Source organism: Capricornis sumatraensis, chromosome 16 (genome assembly GCF_032405125.1).
Source record: "Capricornis sumatraensis isolate serow.1 chromosome 16, serow.2, whole genome shotgun sequence".
In the NCBI taxonomy this organism is placed as follows: Eukaryota; Metazoa; Chordata; class Mammalia; order Artiodactyla; family Bovidae; genus Capricornis; species Capricornis sumatraensis.
The window spans coordinates 64,257,847-64,285,191 of record NC_091084.1 but is presented as its reverse complement, the minus strand read 5'-3'; the positions used below and the strand labels follow the sequence as shown (position 1 = coordinate 64,285,191).

Genomic DNA, 27,345 nt, shown 5'->3' with positions numbered 1-27,345 from the left:
AAAGAAGGGGGGTCTAGACACCAAACCACCTATTTGCTGGGGAATCCCTTGTTAGTCATCTCCTTAAGGGATTCTGGCAGTTAGAAGCACTTACTGTAAAATACATACAAAAAAGAAAAAAAACCATGGCTCTGCATGGAAGGAGAAGCAGTTTCTTTAGATAAAACTGAAAAGCAACATCGCTGAGTTAGGGTTTTCATCAGAATGAGTAAAAACAGGACAGACGCTCGGCAGCACAAATTGGCAGCTGCACACACTCCTGGTGGGATTACAAAGCGAGGCAGATACTCTGGAAAACGGTCTGGCTGCGCCAAAGAGTCACCACGTGACCCAGCAGTTCTAATCCTAGGTACATACCTAAGGGAAGTGGGAACACATGTCTAGACAAAAACTTGTACACAAATATTCAGAGCAGCACAGTTCACAAGAGCCTAAAAGTGGAGACAACTTAAGTGTCCATCAGCTGATGAATGAAGCAAAATGGGGTGAGCCACACAATGGAACAGATTCAGACTCAGAAAGAAGTGTGGACACGAGCAACATCGTGGGTGAACATTGAAGACAGTATACTAAGTGAAACAAGCAAGACACAAAAGGACAAATCAGTGTGTGGTTTCACTCATATGCGGCACCTAGAACAGTCAGATCCAGAAACACAGAGGAGACAGGAGGGGACCAGAAGGAGGAGTCAGTGCTTAAAGAGCACAGAGTTTCAGCTGCCTCTGTAGACGGGTGGTGGTGATGGCTCCACAGTCACATGAACGCATTTAATGCCCAGACTGTACACTTAAAGATGGTAGGGACTTTCCCAGTAGTTTAAGACTCTGCCTTCCAAGGCAGCGGGTGGGGCTTCCATCCCTGGCTCGGGGAACTAAGATCCCACAGGCCAAAGGGTTCAATCAAAGAAACAAGGCGGGGGGTGGGGGTAAACTTTACATGTATTTTACCACAATTGAAAAAAACAAAAGGAATGAAGTACTGATACATGCTACAACATGGATGAATTTTATGCTAAGAAGCTAGACATGAACGGCCAATATTGTATGATTCCGTTTAAACAAAGAGTCCAGAATAGGCCAAATTCATCGAGACAGAGAGTAGGTTGCCAAGGGGTGAGGGGAGGAGGGAGAATAGTGACTGCTAACAGGTCCAGGGTTTCCTTTCGGGTGATGACAATGTTCCGAAATGAAACAGCGGTAGCACAGCTGTGTGAATGTACTAAAATCCCAGGAATTACACGGTTTACAAAGGAATAACTTTCTGCTATGTGAGTTGTAACTATTATTTTTCAGAAGTTCAGCAGTACAAGAAAGAAATGAGCAGTCAGCTTGCCCTGGAGCACCTACTTCAGGGAAGGGTCGGTGGAGGTGGTCCCACTTCAGAAGCTTCAGGTACGCATAATTCTGGACGGCCACGGGATCTAGCCGGGGACCGTCCCCAGAGCCGGCGGCCTCTCCTGCAGCTGGCAGGGCATTTTTATACTTCTGACTCATAAGGTCATCTGTGGCTTCTTGCAGCCACTGGGTGACAAAGTCCAGGGAATCTGTGAAAAAGCAAGACTTGGAACGTTACTGAACACTCTGAGACATTTCCCAGAATTACTTTAGGGAAGATCATCCTGGAAGTGTGGTAAAGCACAGAACATGGACTTTGGCATCAAACAGACCTCGGTTTACATCACAGGACAGGCAATTACCAGTTGAGTGACCTTAGGTTCATCATATTCTGTCTGACTGTCAAGGTTCTTAACATAATGAAAGGTCCGGCACTGGTGGTGTTAGTGGTAGAGAACCTGCCTGCCAATGCAGGAGACGTAAGAGACACGGATTCAACCCCTGGGTCGGGAAGGGCATGGCATCCCTGGAAGAGGGCATGGCAACCCACTCTAGTATTCTGGCCTGGAAAATACAGTCCACAGGGTCGCACAGAGTCTGACACGACAAGCAACTTAGCATGCGCGCACCAGCGCCACCTCGGAGGCGGCGGTGAGGACTGACCACGACAGTGGGCGCAGCGCACGCACCCTGGTCTTGCCACCTCAGACCTTCAGACTTTTGCTCTTTTCTCTCCCACCCCGGGCACTCATGCATGACATGTGGCTGGAAGCTCTGATAAGTCCAGCTCAGTGAGACGCAAAAATTCCTGCCCAGGAACAGATAGGGGGAGATGCTGGCTAGCGTTTCCCAGTGTAAAGTACCCTCCACACTGAAAATGAGGCTTGTCCTTGCCTAGATCTCAGCCTCCTATCAATCTGGTTTACGGTCAGCCTTGCCGGGGTAAGTCCTGTCACCTGTTTGGCACATACTGCGTGGCATTTGGGGGAAACTCCCCCACCCCACTGAGGGGACCTTGGTTGTCTCACATCTGCCGGCATGCTTTCCTACTCCTCTAAGCTGAGTAATGTACCAGGGATTCTGAGGGACACAAGAGCAAGAAGATGAAGCTTTTGTCCACATTGTTGGAGCAAAAAAAAAAACCGTCTGACAGGACACGAACAGGCTGCAGCCCCATCAGTGGAGGCCGCCTTACCGCCAAACGGGCAGTCAAGGGCATGGCTGGAGTCCACTCTTCACGGCTGCAGCCGGACACACCTCTGGTCCTGCCCACACGCTGATCACGCCGAGCTCTCGGTTCTGGGCCTCACTCTCCCTTTAGCCTCTGGAGGCAGCATCCTATAGGCCACCAGCTCTGGGAAGCCTCGGCTTTCATGCTGCGCGTGACTCTGGCCGGCTCAGGGCCTGGGCCCCGGCTGCTGGCACCTGACCCTTACTCTAAGGCTCTTTAGCCTGTAAACTGTAACCCTGATGTCTCCTGAGGTGCAGTACAATACTGGTTGAGGAAAAGAGCTGAGTGGGTCAGTTTTGTACTCGCAGGCTTTCTCTAGTTGCAGCGTGAGGGCCTCTCACTGAGGTGGCTTCTCTTGTTGCGGAGCACAGACTTCAAAAGTTGTGGTGAGTGGGCTTAATTGCCCCATGGTATGTGGAATCTTCCCCTTATGGGGAACTGAACCTGTGTCCCCTGTATTGACAGGCAGATTCTTAACCACTGGACCGCCAGGGAAATCCCTGTGGTCATCAGTTATGGTCAAAAATCCCTCAAAACCTATTTCCACATCTGTAAAATTGGTTTAAAAAATAGTGCCTACCTCCTAGGCTTACTGTGAGGTCATCTGTGGCAAAGTTGCTGTTGCTGCTGCTGCTAAGTCGCTTCAGTCGTGTCCGACTCTGTGCGACCCCATAGACGGCAGCCCACCAGGCTCCCCGATCCCTGGGATTCTCTAGGCAAGAATACTGGAATGGGTTGCCATTTCCTCCTCCAATGCATGAAAGTGAAAAGTCAAAGTGAAGTCGCTCAGTTGTGTCCGACTCTTAGCGACCCCCATGGACTGCGGCCTACCAGGCTCCTCCATCCATGGGATTCTCCAGGCAAGAGTACTGGAGTAGGGTGCTATTGCCTTCTCCAGTGGCAAAGCTGGTACATAGTAAATTAAATTAAAGCAGGGGCACTGAATTAATGACTTTGATCAGACTACACAATCTATCCAGAGACTGCCATTTTCATCTGTGACCAGCAAATTTACAGGCTAAAAGGAATGCATAATAAATTGGAACCAAAGACTGCAATTCACTGAGACCACCTGCTGCCAAGGCAGAGACCAAAAAAAGGACCCTAGAAATCAACATAGTTTGGCTCTGAAGTTAACCGTTTCCAGCAGTCATCTGAGACATTCATAACAATGAAACCTTTTCTGATTATGAAACCAGAAGGTCTACGCACACAACAAAGTGAAATTTCTTGATGTACCTCATAGAGAAAAGAAATGTGAGCTAAACAGTCCTAAGAAGTTTGTCACATTTTTAAAATCAAGGCCAAGTAAACAATTTACCTCAAGCTGATGTTTTCATTAAAAATTCATTTAATTTAGGATTTCCTTGTTCTTTTAAATTTCTATTCTCCTTGTCTACTTACAGTTCTCATGCTTGTCAACTAAGTTATCAAGGCCTAACGTCTTGCTTTTCTGTCTTCAAATGAGACTACTGTATTTCCATGCTGGGCTTCCCAGGTGGCTCAATGGTAAAGATCTCACCTGCCAATGCAGGAGACATAAGAGATGCTGGTTTGATCCATGGGTCTGGAAGATCCCCTGGAGGAGGGCATGGCAACCCACTTCAGTATTCTTGCCTGAAGAATCCTATGGACAGAGAAGCCTGGCAGGCTACAGTCCATACGGTCACAAAGAGTAGGATATGACTGAAGTGACTTAGCATGCACACACGTATTCCCATATTAAATTTTCATTTTGTTTTGAAAGTATCATTTTGCAACAAGCAACAGTGACTAAAATGAAAAACACACAGACAACAAATAGGCACCACAAAACATAAACATACTTGGCTGCTTCTCCAAGAACTCCTGAAACTGCTTCCTTTCATATTCAACCGACTGCTGCATGAGATGCGGCCTAATGCTACTGACAGCAAAGTTCGCCATGTCCACTTTCATTAGGTCCAACACTGAAAAAATCGCCCTGGAAGAGATAAGAGGATTTAGCACTAGGCACTTGCAAAGTAAACACTGCTGTTAAAAAATAAAAAAATGAAGTGAGCTGATTTGAGGTAGTTTTTTCATCCTGGAAAGGGTGGCAAGAAACGTTGGAGAAGCCATGAGGAAGCAGATTAAGAAAAACAAATTTAGAAGAAAGGACTGCAAATTTCTAAGCTGCTCTCTGATCCCACCCGTGCCCCTAGGCAAACATCACTCTCCCCACTGCCTGTCTGGCCCAGAGCTCATTCCTTGGCTCCAGGTCAGCCCTCACGGCAGCAGAGGAAGAATGGCCCCAGCCCCCCAGACCAAGGTTAAGAGCACAGAGCTCACCATGGGGTCTCCGAGCTTACAGGTTAATTTCCTTTCCTAGGAGAGAAAGTTGACTCTCTCCTTTCCTCCTCCTGCCCTAGTCTCTGAGTTCCAGGGCAGGTTTTATGCTCCAGCTTTGGCAGCATAATTGTGAGTCTGTGCTCTGAAAGCACCCGATGGGCAAAACTGACATGACACCAAAGATGCCTTCCAGAGCATGCCTGTCCCACACCTGCAGCACGGCTGCCTCGTGACCCACCTGCAGAAGGTGGGGCCCTACCCAGAGGTAAGAGTCAGATCAAACATCCCTGGGATCTCCTGATGCCCTCTGGGGCTGACAGGACATCATATGACAGAATAAACTCACCCACACACAAGGTGATCACGTATGGGAAAGGATACACAGCCTGAGGCACAATTCGGGGCCCCTCCCCGCCACCACTCTGTCCCACTCCCAAGTACACGCGGCAGCCCACTTTCTGGAGGGCCTTGTGCCTGTTCTTTGAGCATTCCCAACAGGCCCCTGCACTCACCTAGAGGAACCCAAGGACCACTGGAAAGTGCCAGCTGGCAGACCACTGGCTAGAAGTGACCCACAAACATGTTTTGTGCTCACAGTGTTTTTAAAGGTTCGGATTTCTAGTATCTCTTGAAAAATCAAAAGATCTGGCAACCCGGGCGCACATTCCATCACAGCTACAAGCCACTGCAGCCTCCTTCAGGTAGGGTGTATACAACCAGTTTCCCCAGTCCCTTCTCCTTCCAGCAGGAATCTGAGTTTGGATAAGTTTGCTATAAGCTACTTCCCCAGAGGACTCTCTTCCAAGGAATTCCGCATTTAACTTGGCTAGATTATGGCTCTTGAAAGTGAAAGTTGAGTTGCTCAGTCGTGTCCAACTCTTTGCTACCCCATGGACTGTAGCCCGCCAGGCTTGTCTGTCCATGGGATTCTCCAGGCAAGAATACTGGAGTGGGTTGCCATTCCCTTCTCCAGGGGATCTTCCTGACCCAGGGATTGAACCTGGGTCTCCTAAATTTCAGGTAAGATTCTTTAACATCTGAGTCACCAGGGAAGCCTAGATTACGGGCTGTTACTGACTATCTTATTTCTACTAACACCAGCCTAACACATAAGAGGTATTCAGTAAGAGCTTGTGGAATGAATGAACAAATCAGTAACTATCTTAAGGCAGTCTTTTAAACATGTTCTATCTAAACCTTCAGGTAACCTTACAATGCCGGGCATTTTTCTAGGTAATGAATATTGATAGCATGATGATGTCAAGAAAGCTAGAAATGAAACTTTTTTTGCTTATAAAACTTTTGAAAAGGAACCTGCTAACATGCAATGAGTCTTAAAACTGTTCACATCCTCTGACACAGTAATGTCATTTTAAGAACCTATCTTTATGAAATAACCTAAAATACAGAAAAATGTTTTGTGCAGAGATGTTTTCACTACAGGGTTAAGTACAAAATAACTATACAAGATCTAATTGTATATCTTAACAGAGAAACAGTTAATAATATCTATGAAAAAGGATGTTTTGCAGCCACTGAAAATACTTCTGAGGAGTTTAAACAAGTGATATGAGTTGGTTATAAAAGGGCAAGGCAAGAGATCCTTCGAGTGTCAGAACTATTTAGTATCTTGAATGTGGTAGTGGATATGCAAACTCAGGTGATAAAATTGTATAAAAATTACTATACATAAACACATACATCTCAATGAGATCAGTGGACTGTATCAGGATCAACACACTGAGGATGATAGTTTTGTGAAATGTCACCCTTGGGAGAGGTGGGATAGAGTGCATTGTATTATTTCTTACAACTCCATGTGAATATACAATTATCTCAATGACACTTTCAATGAAAAAATAAATGAAATAATTAGGGTGTAATACTAACGAAAAAAAGGCAGGCTTGCAATGCCCACTGGGAGGTCTTCTTTGGTTCAGCTCAACAGACTCACAAGACAACTGTAAACCACAAGTCTGATACCATCTATTCACACAGCTTGCCAAGAGGATGACACCAAGCACTCCTTTGCAAGAAGAGTTACAGTATCAACCATGAGCAGACAGCTCAGAAATGTGGGAGCTCCCCCGGCTTTAAAGCTCATAACAACTCCAAGGTATGCCTTCTAGGGTGTCTATGGGGGGAATGTCCAGTTACAAGTTACCCCAAACAACAACAACAACAAAAAGAGTTTCCCCACTTGAGGAAATACCAAGTATGGTATCCCATCCAGTATTTATAGTTCATTATCATTCCTTTCTGTCCACAGGCAATTTACCAGTCAGTAGTTATTTTCCCCATAAGCAATGTTGCCTAGTAGCATTTTGATATCTGTTTACAGAAAAGAGTTAAGAATTTAACCAAAGGTCAAATTCTCAGGCAGCATCATGTCAATCCTCTGCCCATATTAGAATAAAAATTATATTAATTTAATTATAATTATATATATTTAGAAATATACAGTCAAAAGACTAAAGGAAATTAATATGGACTAAAAGTTAATAGGATTATTTTAATGTTAAATTTCTTAAATATCCTGGCTGTATTCTGATCATGTGAGAGAATATCCACAATCTTAGGAAGTATTTGCTGAAATAGTTAAGGGTGAAATATAACATCTGGCATTAACCATCAGAAAGTTCATGGAAAAATACATACATACATGCATACATCCTCAATGTATGATAAAGCAAATTGACTAAATGTTAAAAACTGGTGGATCTATATAAACGTTATTTGAGTGTTGATTATATTGTTTTTGCAATTTTTCTGTAGACTCGTAATTTTTCAAAATAAAATGCTGAGGCAAAAAAAAACTAAAAAAACTTATATATCAATATGACAATAGTGATTGTGCCTTTTATGGGTGAATTTTTTCCTTCTACTTTTCTGTAGTTTACAAAATGTTTGATTTTTAAAAAATATTTCATGTCTTTTTGTTCTATTGGATTTATATTGCTTTTAGTAAAAAAACAGATTTAAATTTTAACTTTTTAAAAATATATGCTAATGATCAGTCTTTGCCTTGATTTGCCTTCGGTCATTTAAAGAGTATACACACTGTAACCTCACCCAGAGTCTCAAGTTCACTGTCTTTTCCTCTTTTCCTTCAAGCTTTCCCCTTCTCTTCACTTCCTTTTTTCCCTCCCTCCTTGCTTCTTTCATTATAATCATTATTTTTAAAAATGTGGAACGCATCACAGATTTGCAAGTCATCCTTGCCAAGGGATCTGTATTGTTCCAATTTTAGGATATGCGCTGCTGACATAAGCACAACAAAATGTCTGCTTTTTAATCTTTTTTTTTTTTTAAGGCATGAATACTTACACCTGAGGGAGTCTGACTCTGAAAACAGGCCGTGTGTTTTAGGTCCCCTGAAGGTGATGAACACAATACCCACCTGAAGAGGGGCACTATCTCCTTAATGTCCTTCAGTTTCTTCACTTCCTCATCTCGCACAGGTGCACACAATGTCCCCATCATGCCAATAATGAATTCTGCCAGCTTGGAAATGTCCAGGGCCCCGTTCTCTGCCTCCTGCTTTATCAGATCGAGATCCAAGACTTCTGTTATCTGGATTCTCAGTCTAGTGTGACCAGGCAGCAAGAAGGACAGGAGAGTCTACAAGAGAGCACAGCCACGCTAATCAAAGCTTCCTAGGCAGATGGCATTTTTTATGATATGTGAAGGAATTTACAATTATCCAAAAAAGGGCTTACCAATTGTTAGTGCAATGGTGCACATATTTTAACCTCTTATTCAACAAATCTATAGGAAAACATGTTTACAAATCATTTAGACTAGCTATTTAAGCTCTAAGAAAGCAATCAACTGGACATAGGAAGAAAAAACTGTTAAAAGTGAAAAAAAAAACCACATTAATTAATGTGAGTCTGTGAGCCAATGGCAAATGGTAATTTCCACAGACATATTACTTCTTTGAGAAACTGTTGCTAAAAATACTGCAAAAACAGTTCTACCCTCCACTTAATACCTTCTTTATCCCAAAGTCTGAGTCACTTTTTTGGTCTTTATGTATTGAAGGTGTTCATATCTGTTAAGATTTTTATAAATCATATTTTATAAAATAACTTTTTTTCTTTAAGTAATTCTGTTTTTAAAAATCTGAACCTTTTTTCATTTATAAGAGTAATGCCCTCAGGTTATCATAGCTTGTTTGAAAGTTTTTAAAGGGCAGTAAGCCGCAAATACGCTGAACTCACATTTCAGCAAGCAATTTAAAATCTTCATCCTTCAATTTCTTTAAAACCTTCCAGTACACTAACACAGAGAGGTGGGATTAAAAACTCCTAACACACCAGGAAAGCACCACGACTTGCTCTTCGCCTCACCTCTTTGATCTCACCAACAAGCTTGATGGCTCGGTCATACGTTGGGGGGACTTCACTTAGCTGGACACTCAAGCAATCCCAAAAAGCTTTATGGACAATATCCTTTACTCTCTTCTCCAAGCTGGAAGCAAATGGAAAAAAAGCAAATATCATTGTTTCAAATCACTCTCAAAAGCACAAATTCTATGGGTTTAGAGTGAGAAAATTTTTTTAATTATTTGGATGAAGGAAAGAGTTCCCAGACATACTTAAACCAATCACATACCTTATTTTTAGTTGGTGATTTATTTCAATAAGTACCTTTCTTAATAAGTATTTTTTCAATGGAGAGAATAACTTTCATCTAGTTTGATAGGTGGTATTAGTCCAATTAACAGCCTATACCAGTTCCATATGATAAAAATAATACTGGAAACCTCAGATCTGTTCATTTAAGTTCCCTGATATCAGAAAATTTACTAAGATGTTTATGATTAAGTAGTTTAAGACTTTAAGTTTTTTTCCTAAAATTATCCTATTCTCATGTGACATATGGGACAACTGTTTAATTAGGTACCAGATTATAACAACTTATATATAACATTTCAGGAAAGCCAGTCTTTATGTCATGAGAGCAAAGCAAGTAATTCTTCACTAGGGACATGAAAAAGCACTATCCTTGCAGAACATACAAGAAACATTTGTCAAGTCCTGTTTAGAAGCCTCACGTGGGAGACTCTGTAGCTTGCTGACTCGGCAGCCACTGTTCTGTCAACAGAAACCCAAGTGTTCCATGGTACTTTCACAATTATAATGGGAAATGCTGTTTTTTCCTTTTTGCGACAATCCATCTTTTAACAGGGTATCTTACAGTCAATTGACTTTCAGATTCAATATAATATGGGCCAGGTGCTAGGTAGGGATAGAGAACAAAGCATAGTCCTTGTCTCTGAGGAGTTTACAATCTGTGAAGAATGAAAGTGAACCAACAACTACAGCACAATGTGACAGCTACAAAGAAGAAATGAAGGAAACAGTGCTAGGAACACACAAAAGGCGGCAGCTGAATGCTAGGGACTGGGGAGACGCTAACACGGAAGACTTCCACGCAAGACTTCCAGACCTTTTATTTACACTGTCAAGGATCAGTCGTCCTGAGATACACTTTCAAACTCTGGAAACTCCAAGGATAAGGAATATTTTTTAGCAACATACAAAAGGAAAAATATTTTAGAATGTATACATCAAGTGAAGAAAATATTTCCAGAACTGGGAAATGGCAGTGTTCTGGTAAACAAGATAACTCAGTAACCACCTTACCTGTCTTCTGGCAGCTCAACGGGTTTAATCTGAAAGTCTCCGTTTATAACAATCTCATGGGCTAGGGCCATGTTAGTGACGCCTTTCGCTGTCTCTAGAAGTTCTTCTACTGTCACAAATCGAGGAGGACTAGCTGTAACAAAAGTCTGGTGTAAAAGGTTTGCTCCTCTCAATTAGGATTTTCCCCTAAAATTTTTTATTAGTTTTAGAAGGCAGTGTTTCTTGTGCCAGCTAACAGCTACTAATTTCAGTTATGCCTCTACTTATGAAAATACTCTGGCAATTTCAAACAAGAAAATTGTACCTATTTCATACTCATTTTTTTCTTTGAACCTAGAATCCTAAAAGCAGAGATCATTTACAATACTCAAAACATTTTTTTTTTCTTGGTAAAACTGGTCAACGGCAAATGATTACAATAAATGAAAACTTAGAAAAACTTTTTAAAGTTACTGATTATCACTTTCCCAACAAGCTGAGAATTTATTTTCTAATCCCTATGCCTCCTGTCCACCCTAAATAGAAAAAAAAGACACCAGATTTAAGATCTCCTCTTTGGTTCCCATCAGCAGTTCACGTTTCACTCCATCATTAACACTGTGCCACGAATGAAGTGAAGTGAAGTTGCTCAGTCGTGTCCAACTCTTTGTGACCCCATGAAATGTAGCCTACCAGGCTCCTCCATCCATGGAATTTTCCAGGCAAGAGTACTGGAGTGGGTTGCCATTGCCTTCTCTAGGGCAATATAAGAATTCAGAGATCGACAGATGAACAAATCAGAGGCCGTGTGACATAAGAATTTCTAGAATGCAGGCCCAACAAATCAAAAACCTCAGAGTTATGTTTGATTTCTCCCTTTCTACCACTGTTAGCAGGTCCAGTGAGTTTTTGGAGAAGGCAATGGCACCCCACTCCAGTGTTCTTGCCTGAAGAATCCCAGGGACAGGGGAGCCTGGTGATCTGTGGAGTCACACAGAGTCGGACACAACTGAAGCGACTTAGCAGCAGTGAGTTTTATTTCTGTATCACCTGTGGCAATACCCTCATAATGGGTTTCTGTTCTTCTCTTTCTTTTGATAAAGTTTGAGACTTATCTTCCAGAAAAAAAAAAAAAAAAAAAACCTCATATAGGGTAATTCCTACGCTTAAAAAGTCAATGATTAATACATGCATGTTTTTGGTATATCCATTATACCTTAATAAAGCTGTTTTAAAAAAAAAAGCCCATGACAGCAGGTCTTTAACTTAAAATCAGGGGGAGGGCTTGTGCTGGCCCCCCTCCAGGTTCCTGATTTAGCCTGTCTGGGGCGGGGCTGGAGAACTGCATTTCTTGGAAGATTCCACCTGATACTGATGATTTCAGAAACCATACTGTGAAAAGCACTGGCCTGGAGGATAATTATATTAATATTACACAATGGTGATAAGAACTGGGCTTAAAATGGCACTGGTTTACACATGGTTTAACAGCTGTAAAGATCTTGCTAGGTCACTGAAAAGTTATTTTCTCCCTTCTTTCCCTTTTTTCATTTGCTCACCAGAAAAAGGAATCAAATCTAAGAGCTGGTCATATCCTGTCTGGTAAAAATCTTTTTTTAGTCATGTAAGGGGAAGTTGAAAAACTTCACAAAATTTTTTTCAGCATTTTCAGAGAATATTAATAAAAATAATAAATAAAATTGAGTTTGTGGATATTAGTAAAATGCAATAAATATCCAAAATCAAGGCTCAACAGATCTTTTCAATTCTCAGTATTTCTTAGCTGTCAATTTCTACCAAATTGATCTACTGATAAAATGAAATTCCAATCAAAATCCCAGCAAGGTTTTTGTTGAAATTGCCAAATGGACTCTTAAACTTGGATAGAAATGCACAGGACCTAGACAGGTCAAAACTATTTTGGAAAAGAAGAAATTTGGAGGACTTATACTAACTGATTTAAAGAAAAGCAATAATAATTAACACAGCGTGTGTAAATTCCCTGTGGTCCAGTGGTTGGGACTCCAGACTTCCATTGCAGGGAAACAGGTTCCAGCCCTGGTCGGGGAACTAAAATGCCACATGCCGCATGACGTTAAAGAAAAAAACAAAAAAGATTGTGTGCGTCTGGCATGACACAAGATATTCAGATGAACTGAAGAGAGCAGAGGATCCCAAACTAGACTGGGACACACACATACATATGAGTGAAAAGTGAAAGTATTATTCCCTCAGTTGTATCTGACTCTTTTGCCACCCATGGACTATAGCCAGCCAAGCTCCTCTGTCCATGGGATTTTCCAGGCAAGAATACTGGAGTGGGTAGCCATTCACTTCTCCAGGGAATCTTCTGGACCCAGAGATCGAACCCAGGTTTCCTGCACTGCAGGCAGATTCTTTACCATCTGAGCCACCAGGGAAGTACATATGTATATTTGCGGTCAATAAGGGGAGATTAGTTTTTTCATCAAATAGTGCTGAAACAATCAGAAATCTATCTGTAAAAAAATGACCCTTGACCCTTACCTCAAATGATAAATAAAAACTAACTCAAAATGAGTTTCAGAGCTAAACATAAAAACTAAGACTATACAACTTCTAGGAGAAAATTTTACAGGCCAAAATCTTTGCCATCTTGGAATAGGCAAATGGATAAGATACAAAAAGCTCAAAATACAAAATAAAAAAATTTATAAATTAAACTTAAAAGGTAAAACTTATGCTTTGTGAAAGACTATATTAAGAAAATGAAAAGGCAAGCCACAGATGGAAGAAAATATTTATGAAACAAATATTGGATAAAGGACTTGTATCCAGAATATATAAAGAACTTTTACAACTAAATAAAGCAGTACAAGGTGGAATCAAGATTGCTGGGAGAAATAGCAATAACCTCAGATAGGCAGATGACACCACCCTTATGGCAGAAAATAAAGAGGAACTAAAAAGCCTCTTGATGAAAGTGAAAGAGGAGAGTGAAAAAGTTGGCTTAAAGCTCAACATTCAGAAAACAAAGATTATGGCATCTAGTCCCATCACTTCATGGCAAATAGATGGGAAAACAGTGGAAACTGTCAGACTTTATTTTGGGGGGCTCCAAAATCACTGCAGATGGTGACTGCAGCCATGAAATTAAAAGACACTTACTCCTTGGAAGGAAAGTTATGACCAACCTAGATAGCATATTCAAAAGCAGAGACATTACTTTGCCAACAAAGGTCCGTCTAGTCAAGGCTATGGTTTTTCCAGTGGTCATGTATGGATGTGAGAGTTGGACTGTGAAGAAAGCTGAGCGCCGAAGAATTGATGTGTTTGAACTGTGGAGTTGGAGAAGACTCTTGAGAGTCCCCTGGACGGCAAGGAGATCCAACCAGTGCATTCTAAAGGAGATCAGTCCTGGGTGTTCTTTGGAAGGAATGATGCTAAAGCTGCAACTCCAATTCTTTGGCCACCTCATGGGAAGAGTTGACTCACTGGAAAAGACCCTGATGCTGGGAGGGATTGGGGGCAGGAGGAGAAGGGGACGACAGAGGATGAGATGGCTGGATGGCATCACTGACTCGATGGACGTGAGTCTGAGTGAACTCTGGGAGTTGGTGATGGACAGGGAGGCCTGGTGTGCTGCAATTCATGGGGTCACAAAGAGTCAGACATGATTGAGCGACTGAACTGAATAGAAGACCACCAGTACCAAATGGCAAAAGATTTGAACATTTCTACAAAGCAGATAAACAAATGGCAAATCAGACCATGAATGGTCAACATCATTACGATCATCATTAATCATAAGGGAAATGCAAATCAAAACCAGACAGATACCACTATACACACCTACTAGATGAACCAAAATTAAAGAGACTAATCTTACCAAGTGTTGGCACAGATGTGGAATAACTAGAACTCTCATGTGGTAGGGATGCCAAATGATACAGCCACTTTGGAAAAGAGCCTCTTGGTTTCTCATAAACTAAAACATACACTTACCACCTGATCTAGCAACCTTGCTCGTAGGTGTTAACCCAAGACAATGGAGAACATTATGGCCATTTAAAGATCTGTACTCAAAAGCTCATAACCATCAAAATGCCCATAAACCGCAAAATGGATAAACAATTGTAGCATGACCTCACCGTGGAATATTACTCAGCAATAAAAAAGGAACAAGCTACTGACACATGCAACAACATGGACAAGTCTTAAAAGTATTGCCCCCAGGGAGAGTCAGATACAAAAAGCTATGTACAGAAGAGTCCGTTTTTATGAAACTATAAGAATGGCAACATTATAGTGACAGAAAGCAGATTAGGGCTGCTAAGAGCTGGCACTGGGGGAGGGGGGAAGATTCACTGCAAAGGGACGCAGGAGAATATTGAGAAGTGATAGAAATATTCTAGCAGCTCATGATTGTAGTCGTAGTGACAAACTGTACATGTATTATCAAAACTCACCACTTAGCATTGGTGAATTTTATTATATATAGATTATACCTCAATAAAGTTGACTGAAAATTGTAAGGCACTCAGTAGGGATATGCGCGCACACTCTCTCTCTATATATATATATATATTTATACACACATCCACATTGTTAGTAAATTTCTTCAGGATAGTGTTTTCTGTTGCTACTTAATCAGAAGACGGAGCTTTCACTGCGACATACTCAGTATCAGAACTCCACTGAGTTCTTTTAAGTCTACAAAGAAATTCAAAGACTGTCACCAGGGCTTCCAAGTTTTGTTTAAACCTTGGTTTTGCAAAAATATTAAAATGAGTAACCATCTTAAATTTATGAAAATCATGGAAACATACCACATTCTCTCATAAGTTTATTATATATTTTTTCAACAATTTTAGGCATTTGGGTAATTGATAATAAGACAGTTAATACACTACCTGGTCATGAAATGCAGTGGACAGAGCAAGTCAGGAATTCAGCTCTCTCCAGAGTGTGCAGAGTGTAAGCCTTGAACAAGTCACTTAAATGTTTAAGGCTCACTGTTTCCTAATATGGAAAAAGAAGATAAGAAGACTGGAGGAGGTTCTAGGAAAGACTCTTTCCAGTTACAGGCAAGGGTGTCTTCACTGTTTCGGGCGTATGTGGGACAAAACAGCTTGTACCAAGTGCTGAGACCATGAGACAACCAGGAAGAAGAAAGTTTTCAGGACCTGTCCAAGGTAAAGGCTACTTAAAAATTAGACTGATTAATGGAGGGTGCTTGATCAAGAGAGATGCAGGGTATATTACAGATCCACCTGTATAGGAATTATTCACTGCATGCTAATCATAGGGTTGTGGGGTGGGTTTGTTGTGTTTTTTTGTTTTTACTTTTGTTTTGAGAGTTAACCAATTTCATAAACGACACCTTATAAAGACACAATCTGTTGAATCACCCAGCTTCCCCTCCATTTGTGAAGAGGACCTGAGTTGTAACAAGAGCCATAAAGAATGGTAAGGTTACATGTACTTCATCCTACAATTTATTTTACTATGTGGCATAACACTAAAGCTCTCACTAACCTGTTACAGCGTTTGCACACTGATGCCCTGTTAGAGAAGCTAAGAACCACATAATGTTAATCATGCCCTTTCAGAGGTTGATGAACAGATTCCAAAAACAAAAAGAAGGTCTAATTCACATGGTCATACTCTCTACCTTTCTTTACTAAAGACGTTCTAGGAGCTGAGAAGTCAATACACTCTGCAGAGATGCTTCCAATCACACACGTGTAAATGGATGTTTACTGATGGCAGGGGCAAATGTCACCCAAACAGCTACTGTAGAGTGAACATGGTGAAGCAAAAGTAAAGCCTATCCATCAAATGTATTGCACTGTGCTTGTGACCGTATCTTCCTCACGAGACTGCAAGCTCCAGGAGGACGGAGAACGCGTGTGCCTCTCTGACTGCTGGATTCCTGCTACACAGTGTGCACTCAATCAACACTGACTGATTAACTGAATATTCAGACACTGTAGGGCTTCCGTGGCAGCTCAGCTGGTAAAGAATCCACCTGCAATGCCTGAGACCCCAGTTCGATTCCTGGGTTGGGAAGTTCCCCTGGAGAAGGGATGGGCTGCCCACTCCAGTATTCTTGGGCTTCTCCGGTGGTTCAGACAGTAAAGAATCTCCGCCTGCAACACAGGAGACCTGGGTTCCATCCGTGGGTTGGGAAGATCCCCTAGATGGGGTATGGCAATCCACTCCAGCATTCTTGCCTGGAGAATCCCCATGGACGGAGGAGGCTGGTGGGCTACAGTCTGTGCAGTCACAAAAGAGTCAGACACGACTGAGCGACTGGGCACAGCACAGACTCACCACAGCTCAGGCTGGTCATGCATTTTAGAAACACAGAACTCTGTGTCATCCCTTTATCTAATAAATCTCACCAGGATCTGATTTAATAAACTAAAGTGCTAAGTGGGAAATAGTAACTGGAATGACAATTGATTTTTTTCATCTGAATATGGCATGTTTTACTGATCAACTAGGTGATTAAACTTTGGAGCAGAAGGTGCTTTGTGAATTAAAGAAGGAAAAAAACTTCCAAAAAAAACAAAAATAAAATAATAATACAAATGAATCTGTATACAAAATAGACTCAGTGAATCAGAAAAACAAACTTATGGTTACCAAAAGGGAAGCAGGGGGATGGGATAAATTAGGAGTATGGAATTAACTCCTAATTAGGATAAATTAGGAGTATGGCTCAGATGGTAAAGAATCTACCTGCAATGTGGGAGACTTGGGTTCAGTTCCTGGGTCAGGAAGATCCCCTGGAGAAGGGAATGGGAACCCACTCCAGTATTCTTGCCTGGAGAATTCCATGGACAGAGGAGCCTGGTGGAGCTACAGTCCATGGGGTTGCAAAGAGTCGGACACAACTGAAGCGATTAACGTAAAACACATATGGAATTAACAGATACAAACTACTATACAAGCAACAAGGATTCACTATTTAGCACAGGGAACTATACTTAATACTCTGTAATAACTATCAAGGAAAATAACCTGAAACATATATATATATATATATAACTGAATCACTAGCTGGACACCTGAAACTAACATAGTATTGTATTAATAAATCAACTATACTTCAATTTTCAAAAAATCACCATTAGAATAAAAGGGTAATACTGGTGCAGAAAAGATCCACTGGTAAAGGCTAAAATTAGTGAGTTGAAGTTTAAGCAGAAACAGGATATTTGCAAAGTCACACAGTACTGCAGGGCTTCCCTAGTGGCTCAGCAGTAAAGAATCTGCCTATCAATGCAGGAGATGCAGGTTCGATCCCTGTGTCAAGAAGATCTCTTAGAGAAGGAAACGGCAAACCACACTAGGGCTTCCCTGGTGGTTCAGATGGTAAAGAATCTGCCTACAAGGCAGGAGACCTGGGTTCAATCCCTGGGTTGGGAAGATCCCCTGGAGAAGGGAATGGGAACCCACTCCAGTATTCTTGCCTGGGAAATGTCATGGACAGAGGAACTTGGTGGGCTATAGTCTAAGGGATCACAAAAGAGTCATGATTCAGTGACTTAACAGCCATAACAACAAAAGTACTGTAAGCAGATAGGGTAGGTGGTCCCCAGAGAAAAAGAATCAAGCATGATTTTCTTGATGTAAGAAGCCATTTTGACCTAAGCCACTTTGTGATTTAAGCCTTGCCCTTGAACAGATCTCAGTAATTCTGTAAGATAAACATTATGATCCAATATGTGATATCTTTGAGTTCTGGGCCCCAACACAGGTGGAGGAGGGTAACTACCTGCTGAGATGGAAGTCTGGTCAGAACTGAAGGAATGTCACCATGGTGACCTTTTCTGACCCTCCTGACGTCAATCATCAAGAGCTTCAGCTCTGGCAGCCTTTATCCCAGTTCCACGCAGAAGTCTCTGGTCAAGCCCCTTCATGCATACGAGGTACCCTTGGCTTAAAACGTCCCCAGTTTTGCTGTTGAGGGAGACATTGCTTTGGAAAAGATCCCTGGTGTTCTCTTTACCTGCTGCAAATAATAAATCCTCCCTTTTCCCACACATACACAAAAATAAAGTATTTAGAAGTAAAGAAACTTATGGGAAACATTAAGTTACAGTTGACTGATCCTCATTCTAAGGATCTCTATGTTTAAAGAATTAATTCTTTTAGAATCAAATAACCACCTCGGATCAGTGCCAACCAATTCTGACAAGGCCAGCCATTTTTCCTTTTTTATATTCTGTGTCAGCTATTAAACGTTATACGTGCAGGGCAAGCGGGTGAGGGTTTTCTCCCCACACCACCAAGCAATTCTCGGATACCAGACAAGTGTGCTGCAGTTCTGACACTACCTGCTTGGAGATAGTATCAGATTCCACAGGTTAAGGACACAGTCCCACAAGACTCTGCCCCGGCCCCCGCCTCCTCACCCTTACTTTCAGAGGACAGTCCCCAAGTCCAGGGTGTCACCTGTGCTTCTGACAGACTGGCTGTGTATGGGAAGTTCCAACAACCCCTCACCCCCTTTTATTCGATTAATTTGCTGGAACAGCTCACAGAACTCAAAGAAACATTTTACGTACTAGATTACTGGTTTATTATAAAAGGATGTAACTCAGAAACAGCCAAACAGAAGAGAAGCGCAGGGCAAGGCACAGCAGGGCGCCACTCCCCCAGGGCCTCCATGGCCTCACTAACCCAGAAGCTCTCTGAACCCCATCCTTCTGGGGTTTTCTCTCGGCTTCACTACATAGGCAAACTTGATTAAATAAATGGCCACTGGCAACTGGACAACCTCCAGATCCTCCCTCCTCCCCAGAGGTGGGAGGGAGGGATGGGTAGGATTGAAAGTTCCAACCCTCTAATCTCAAGATTGAGTCCCCTTAGGTGAGGCTGTGCCTCATCAGCCTAACAAAAGACATCTTTCTAGCTCTCACCACTCAGGAGATTCCAGTAGTTCAGAAGTTCTGAGCCAGAAACTGGATGAGAACCAAACATATATTTCCCATTATAAATTACAGCATCACAGTTACCAACAGTATTTCTATCATTCAAACATTACTCTGTATTTTACTTTGCAAGTCTAAAGCCCATCTTTTTGCTTTTAATTTGCAGAACCCCAGATGTGATGCAGGAAAAGACTGAAGGCAGGAGGAGATGGGAATGACAGAGGACGAGATGGTTGGATGGCATCACTGACTCAATGGACATGAATTTGAGTAAGCTCCATGAGATGGTGAAGGACTGGGAAGCCTGGCGTGCTGCAGTCCATGGGGTCGCAGAGTTGGTCATGATTGAGCCACTGAACAACAAAGATGTGATTTTAGAGTTACTTTAAATTCATTAGCTATTCATTTACACAGTTTGGGAGAAATGTCTGCAGATAACTGATTTCATATTTTATAAATTCTTTTTTATGCTCTCTGCAAGCAGTGATGCCTCCTGACCTGGTACCCAAACTCCGGGGTCGCAGTTTTACCACTGGAGTCCATAGCCCTATTCCTACCTATTATTACAAGGAAAAAAGGGCAAGAAATCCAGAAACAATATAGTCAGTCATTGATTTTAAACCTCATTTTGATATGGAACTGTGAGAATTTAATGAAAACTTTTCTGACCTTCCTAGAAAAATATATATACACAGACATGTTGATACACCTTTTTGACTCTTCCTGGATTCCCCAACACTTGATCATAGGTCTCAGGATAAGCTGCCTTAAGGACATAACTACATACAATGTCAACTAATCTAGTGTAGTGCTGGCTTGACATTAATTTGGAATCATGCCATCAGACTGACAGGATGCCAAAGGCAAGGCCATTAATCAAAGAACTAAAGATTCTAATCCAAAGGTACTTCTTTACCAGAAACTGTAAGTGATAAAACGACCATACTGGCCATCCATATTACAGCCATCTCCTGGGTATCTTAAAATGCAACAGATGAGGGAATTTTCCTGGTGGTCCAGTGGTGAGGCTCTGCACTTTCACTGCCAAGGGTGTCAGGTCCCTGGCTGGGGGACTAAGGTCCCACAAGTCACATGACATGGCCAAAAAGAAATTTAATAATAAATAAATAAATGCAGTATGTTAGCAGCAGTAGTACTAACAACTAGTGTTTATTGAGCATTTATTATATGAAGACACTGTTGTAAGAACTTTATATGAATTCATTTAGTCTTTACAATGACCCTAAGAGATAAGCATATTTTCCTTTTAAAAATGAGAAAACAGATGAAGCTTTCTAACTACACATTGGAGACAAGGTGTAATACAACCATGTTAGAATGTTATTAACAGCATGTTTTATTCCCTGAATACAATGTGACCTAGTAGTATATTTATCAAAATCTATTCGATGATAAATTACAATAAAATGGGGTCCCCCAATGTCTGCTTTAAGAATAGCATGTTGACTAATAAATTACCTGGGAGGGGCTTTTACCATTTTAATAAAAACATACCTTAAACTCCCAAATGTCTGTACTTTTTGCAAACATGAAGGATTACCGATCAGTCGTACTTTAAAGAGATAACATCAACACTGACATTCTTAGACCATGACAGTTCCTCTTAAAACTTTCATTTTTGGACTCACTTCAAAAACCCTGAGTATTGCTAATAAAAGACATGACTTGGAGCATGTGCTGGGCATACTTGCGGAAATTGCCATCCTCTCATTGGCAAGGCCTGCTTCCTGCCAGGGATCTGAAGTGACTTCACCACACACAGTTAGTACACTGAATCCCCTCATCCTTGTGGGAACGATGCCCCCAGGCAGTGAAGTTAGGTTGTGGTGAACTCACAGTCAAAAACTCTTTTTTTCAAACCTGCACAAGCACAGACCTGGCTAGAGCCTTTCAAAAGTCTCTTAATTAAAGCTGCAATTTTCACTCCACCCTGTTTCTCAGAGCATTTCAGACAAATTGGAATGTCACTGAGGCTGGAGGAAAATAGCAATATTCTGAACATTATTCTAAAATGTGAGTTTATCATACAATTGAAATCCATAAGTGACTGGGCTGTTAGTTGTAAAACGGTTGCTATACTTAAATGCTAACTATTGGCAACTCTATCATACTATTAGAACCTAGCTCAGGGCCACATGTACAAGCAAGGATAATAAAAATATCATCCAAAAACAATGAAGATAATGCTTCTAACCAAAGTCAAATGTGCTTACAGTGAGGTCTTTGCACTCTTTGGGTGCTTGGAGAGCCCGACTTTATATTTTTCTGTAAAGCTTCATCACAACCTCCCACAGCATCTTCAAGGCCTTGCTCAGAATCACTTGATTTTGATTTTCCTGCTTCGTTTATATTGGACTTGTCAAGGTTTTCAGACATTCTCAATTAAGTTCATTCACTTTCCTAGAGGAAAAAAAAAATGAACCAAAATGTTCTTGCTCTGACACTAACTGGCAGTGTGACTCTAAGCAAATGATTTAATCTCTTTGGGTTTCAGATTTATCACCTGTAAAATAAATGGGCTTGCTAAGATCTTATTCTTATCCCACTATAATATTCTACTTCCATGATTAAACAGATCACCTGTAAAATGACACTTGTAACTATCAAATTCATGGACCTATACTTCACAGAGTAACAAGTTCGAATATTTTGTCCCAATCTGAGTACCATGTCACGAGAACATGGCCTTAACACTATAAACTGCCTGCTTGTATTTTAATCAAACAGTGATTTAATTCTTAAATTCTTTCATTCCTGAGAGCTGAAAGGAAGACTCTGGAAATAATGCTTTTCATCAGAGTTCAAGGTAAATATACACTGGACTGAGAACTTGGTTCCCAATCCTATTATGTGGATAAGCACCAGGGATGACAAATAGAAGGCAGAATCTCATGAAGCATTTAAGAAAAATGTGTGGGGAAAATATTTTTATCAATCCCTTGCGAGTCAGCAGGAAAAGATGGTGAGTAAAGTAGGAAGTTGCAAACCACCATAATGTATATGGTTGGGGGGGTGTTAACTGACTTAGGTGCTGGTTAGAAGAGGTCTAACACTTAACATGTGGGTTTGGGCTAGTTAATAAAGGCCTAAAATAAAGGCCTTATTTACTATAAATGTTTTCTTCCCCTAATTTTTTTTGTTGAGTTCTTTATTCCTAATGGGCTTCCTAGTAAAGGAAAAGAAAGACACAATGTTTTCTGCATTTATAACACTGAAAATAATTAGCATTTGTACTAGTGGCACTTGAAGACCACAAAATATTTTCATAAGCACTAATTAGACTTTATTACACACCTGGAAGGTAATCCAAGGATCAAAAGAAATGTTGACCATTTTCAGGAGGTTTGGCAGACTCCTTTCTGCACATTAGAAGAATCACTTGATATAATTATCTGCATATCAGATAAGCCCATTAAACAAAATGAAGTTACTGGAACTGACATTTTCAGGCCTGTATTATTAATACGAAGGTTGCTTTAATGTCATTCCTTTTTAACCTTCCAGCATCCCACTCCAGACACCCATCTCCTCTGTCCTAAATCCTGTCTGGCTCTGGAAATGTTCCAAGAACCAAAAGGTAACATTACCAGCATCTCCTATGAGAAGGGACAAACAAAAACACTTCTGATTTTATCCTCTTCACATGTTGGGAATGAGCTGAGGATGAAGTAGATCATTCTGTGCAATAAGGAGAAAAAGCAGGATTTCCAGGTCTTTAATATTCAGTTTAGTAAACTAACCCATCCTTTTAAGATTTGGTTCAAGATCTATCCCTTCCCAGGTCACTTGCCCAACCTCACCAGTGTTTGTTCCTTTCTCTGAACGCCTGTAGGGATGGATGTTAGTCATCTGGCATTCATCATTGCCTTAAAGCCAACTCAAAATATGCTAATTTAAATAGGAATAGAACGATGAAAAGGCATGGTCGAGAGGGGGAGAGAGACATTCTTACAAGGAAATACAGTTAAACTTAAGCCTTAATGGCATTATGAAATCACTAAGCAGGAGAAACTAATTCTTCCCGGAAGCAGGTTGGGATAACCTTCCAGAAAAGGTGATATTTGAGCCTGTCTTTTTGAAGAGAGTAGGTATTTCATTCAATTAAAAAACATTTGGAGGGAATTCCCTGGCAGTCCAGTGGTTAAGAACTAGGCACTTCCATTGCAAGGGGCCTTTGTTGGGGAACTAAAAAGCCATGCAGGTGCAGCCAAAAAAAAAAAAATCAAACACAAAACATCTGGAGGAAGAGAAGGTGAAAGTGGGGGGGCGCGTTTCACTTAAAGGGCAGGAGCAAAGGCAAACGAAAATACGCAGAACAAGCAGCAGGTGACAAAGGAGCGATGAGTTAGGGTTACATAGTAAAATTGCTAGTTCTTCTCAATAAAAAAAAAAGAAAAAACTCTTCACCTATATTTTTAACTTCTTACAGGCCAGACCGACCACATTCCCCACATATGCTCCACACATATAAGTATATGCCCCGAACAGATATCCACTAAGTATTTATCGATAGCTGTGTCATCTATTTAAAGTCAGTTTATGCGGGAGGGCTGGGCGTTAGTCTCAGACATACCTGGGTTCCAATTCTGGCTCTTTACTAGCTGTGTTAACTTCCGTTTCCTCATCTGTAAAACGCAGCTACCTACCTCCTGGGTTTGGGGGAAGTGCCTGTGACAGGACGAGCATAACGACAGCTGGTGCACAACCGGCTTCCAAAAATGGTAACTATAATTACAGGGCTATATAGGATGCAGCGAGGAACCATTTAACTGCATGCAGTGTGCTCATTCATTCAACAATCCCCAACTCCTGCCATGCCTAAAAAGGGAACCGAGGGTAGGAAGATCCTCGCACTTGCCGTGAAGACTGTCTGAGCCTCACGCCGAGCCCAAGCTGCTCTCCAGGAGAAAGGGTCTTTCAGCAACAGCAAGGAGCTCCGTCCAACGCCGGGGAGAAACCCTTTCCCCAGCCCTCGGCGTCACGCACGCCCAGCGTCCGGATTCCGTTGTAAACAACTGTTTGCGCCGGGGAGGGAGTGGCCGGGCCGGGAGCTGGCGAGGCGCGCCCGGAGGGTGGCCTCGAGGGGCGGGACAAAGGCCGCGCTAAGCCTCAACCTGCCCGCTGCGTCTGCCTCTTCCCCTCCTCCACTCGACATCACTGGGCCCCGATCGACGGAAAACGGCGAAGCAGCGCCTGCAATCTCGACCTCGTCCCTGGCGTGCGGACTCCGCAGGGCTGCCAGCCCGCGCATCCGCTTCCCTCACCTGCTGCGGAGTGGGCGTCTTCCCTCCTGCCGCTCCGCCGGGGATCTGGCGGCGGCGGAGGCGGGGAGGATGCGCGGCGGGCAGGGCCAGTTCAGCCTCTGCCCCTCGGAGGCCGCATCCCTCGCTGCGCTGCGAGCGGTCCTCCCCGCCGGGCTCGGGTGGGTAGCGGCCAGCGCGGCGGCTCCTCAGTGTCGGGTAGCGGGAGGAAGCTCTCAGCCGGGAGGCGTCTGCCCCACGTAGAGCGTCGCCATGTTCCCTTACGGAAAGGCGGGAGGCGCGGCCGGGTGCCAGTTGCGGGGGCTCAGTGGGCTGTGACTCGGGGCCGGGAGGCCCCCGCCCCACGGAGGGCGGCGCCATATTTCTGTACGGAAAGACGGGCTGCGGGGGAGGCGGTGCGGAGGCAGTCGAGGAAAGCGAAAGGATTGGCTGTTTCGGCGCAAAGCCTTCCCCGCCCTGGTTTTCAAATTTAAATATTACACCATGGTTTATAGCCACGTTATTTGTTCCCCTCCCCTCCTTTTTGGTTGTTAAAAAAAAGTCATGCCCACCACCTGGATGGCCAAGTTTCATTTTAACGGCACAGATTCGATTTGGTTTGAGTCATCTCTTTTATCTAAGCGGCCGCTACACTTTGTCGACAGGAAGAGCTAGACCCTCTCCCTGAAAAGATGGAAGGCAAGGAGGCAAAGATTTCTCACGAGGGTTCAACTCTGTTTAAAGAGCTCAGAAACACAGCACTCAGCATTTTATGTGCCATCTGTATTCTAGAAAGGAAACACCGTGTTAAGACAAGCTTGTTCTGAAGCCTCCTTCCCCTTTGTCCCAGGTACACGGGCCGTGGCTGTCGCAGCCCTGAACAGTTGCTGATCCAAGAAAACCATGCTTTTCTCAGCCTGTATAGTAAGACAGCAAAGTACACGAATAGAAATAGTTGTGGGGGGTCTAATCTTCAAAAGTTCCGTAACTTTTATCTGTTCTTTTGTAAAATGCTTTAAGAATGAACATCAAACATGTGTGCCTTAAAATGAAGGTAACAATCAAGCCTCTTACCTGCAGCCTATAAACTTGTTAAATAACTAGAACAAAACAAGATGGAGTGGAATCAGGAGTTGCTTTCAAACGCCACTTCTAAATAGATCACACATGGGCAGTTATTCCTGAAGTATTGAAGACTGTGTGCAATAATTCAACACCCTTAAGCCAATCATTAACTAGCACATTAAAGTAAGAATTGTTCCTGAAACACACAGTTCTCAGAAAAGGATTCACTTTGAGGGGGAGGGGGATGCCATAAGATATTAACTGGAACTAAGATTTAGGAAGAAAATTCAGTTCTCACTTCAGAGTCTAGATGAATATACTTTTTGGTATTGTTCAGTTGCTAAGGTGACTCTTTATGACCCTTTGGACAGCAGCATGCCAGGCCTCTCTGTCCTCCACTATCTCCCAGAGTTTGCTCAACTCATGTCCATTAGTTGGCAATGCTATATAACCATCGCATCCTCTGCCACCCCTTCTCCTTTTGCCTTCAGTCTTTCCCAGCATCAGGGTCTTTTCCAATGAGTCAGCTCTTCGCATCAGGTGGCCAAAGTATTGGAACTTCAGCATCAGTCCTTCCAATATCCCATAGTCTCTAGATTAGCTGTTCCCTTCTCCAGGGGATCTTCCCAACCCAGGGATCAAACCCAGGTCCCCCACATTGCAGGCAGATTCTTTACCAGCTGAGCCACTAGGGAAGCCCTTTAGATCAGGGCTTACTGAGCTAGAGTGGGGGGGAAGCTCACAGTCACCTAGACGTCAGGTGTTTTAAGTGGGGATGGGCTCCCTAGAGAGCATCATGGATGCGTGAATAAGAGCAAGCAGCAAACAACTGACACTCTGGTGCTGCAACAAGGCTGTCCAAGGCATTCAGGGAGCACCAGACCTATCGTTTAAAACTCTTTGACAGTGCTTGCCATAAACATGACCAATTTTCTTAAAACTTTACGCTTATGACATTTGAGGTAAACTGGTTTTACTAGATTGTCCATCAAATTAACATTGTATTAGAATGCTGCTTCTTCTAGGACCATGAATATAACTAGAAAGTTCTGTCTTCCCCTGAAGGAGAGGTATTAGTTTTGTTGCCAAATAATGATGTTTATTCCATTATGTGCAAAATAATGGTTGCAAATCAGGAAGTACACACACTGTTGCTCGGTCAACTATGGTCTCACCACACTTTAAGTAGTTTGTTTCTAAAAACTTCCTCACTTAAATCATGAACTGTCTTCTCTTTCACTTCACTGTAAAGAGCTGCCTTCCTTTCCTGCCTATGCAACAAAGCAAAATACACATCACAAAAGAACCCACCTGACATAATTATTCCTTACTTTATTAGAAGTATATGATGTACTATAGATCAGTCCTCAACTTTTTCCTTTTTAAAGGCTAGCCAGTATAAGTTATATCTTTGGAAACAAAAGATTGACATGCTAGCCTATTGGTATGTCATTTTAGTCTTCCTACCCCTTATTAAAAGTCTGAATTTGAAATCCAGTCTCATTTTAATCTTTTGGTTTTATTATTGTAAAAATGCATAATTTAAAATTGTATTATACAAGTATTATATTGCATGCCTATTTACCCAAG

The 27,345-nt window shown here is 42.2% G+C and overlaps 1 protein-coding gene and 1 pseudogene across 3 annotated transcripts in view; both read right to left on the bottom strand.

The window, feature by feature from the left end:
* Positions 1–24,757, bottom strand: part of TCP11L1 (t-complex 11 like 1) — a 36,001-nt gene extending 11,244 nt beyond the window's left edge. For 2 of the 3 annotated variants that reach the window (XM_068988222.1, XM_068988224.1), the window contains exons 1-8: positions 23,038–23,068; positions 22,745–22,809; positions 21,664–21,850; positions 10,527–10,659; positions 9,228–9,348; positions 8,276–8,496; positions 4,392–4,528; positions 1,347–1,543 (exon numbers count right to left, since the gene is read on the bottom strand). In XM_068988222.1, the coding sequence (XP_068844323.1) occupies positions 1,347–1,543; positions 4,392–4,528; positions 8,276–8,496; positions 9,228–9,348; positions 10,527–10,659; positions 21,664–21,826 (972 nt within the window). In that variant the 5' untranslated portion in view covers positions 21,827–21,850; positions 22,745–22,809; positions 23,038–23,068. Of the gene's footprint in view, positions 1–1,346; positions 1,544–4,391; positions 4,529–8,275; positions 8,497–9,227; positions 9,349–10,526; positions 10,660–21,663; positions 21,851–22,744; positions 22,810–23,037; positions 23,069–24,714 lie in introns of those variants that run through there. The other variant, XM_068988223.1, reaches the window with a different exon arrangement.
* On the bottom strand, positions 8,057–8,149 carry LOC138093339 (U6 spliceosomal RNA; annotated as a pseudogene).
* Positions 24,758–27,345: the final 2,588 nt, after the last annotated feature.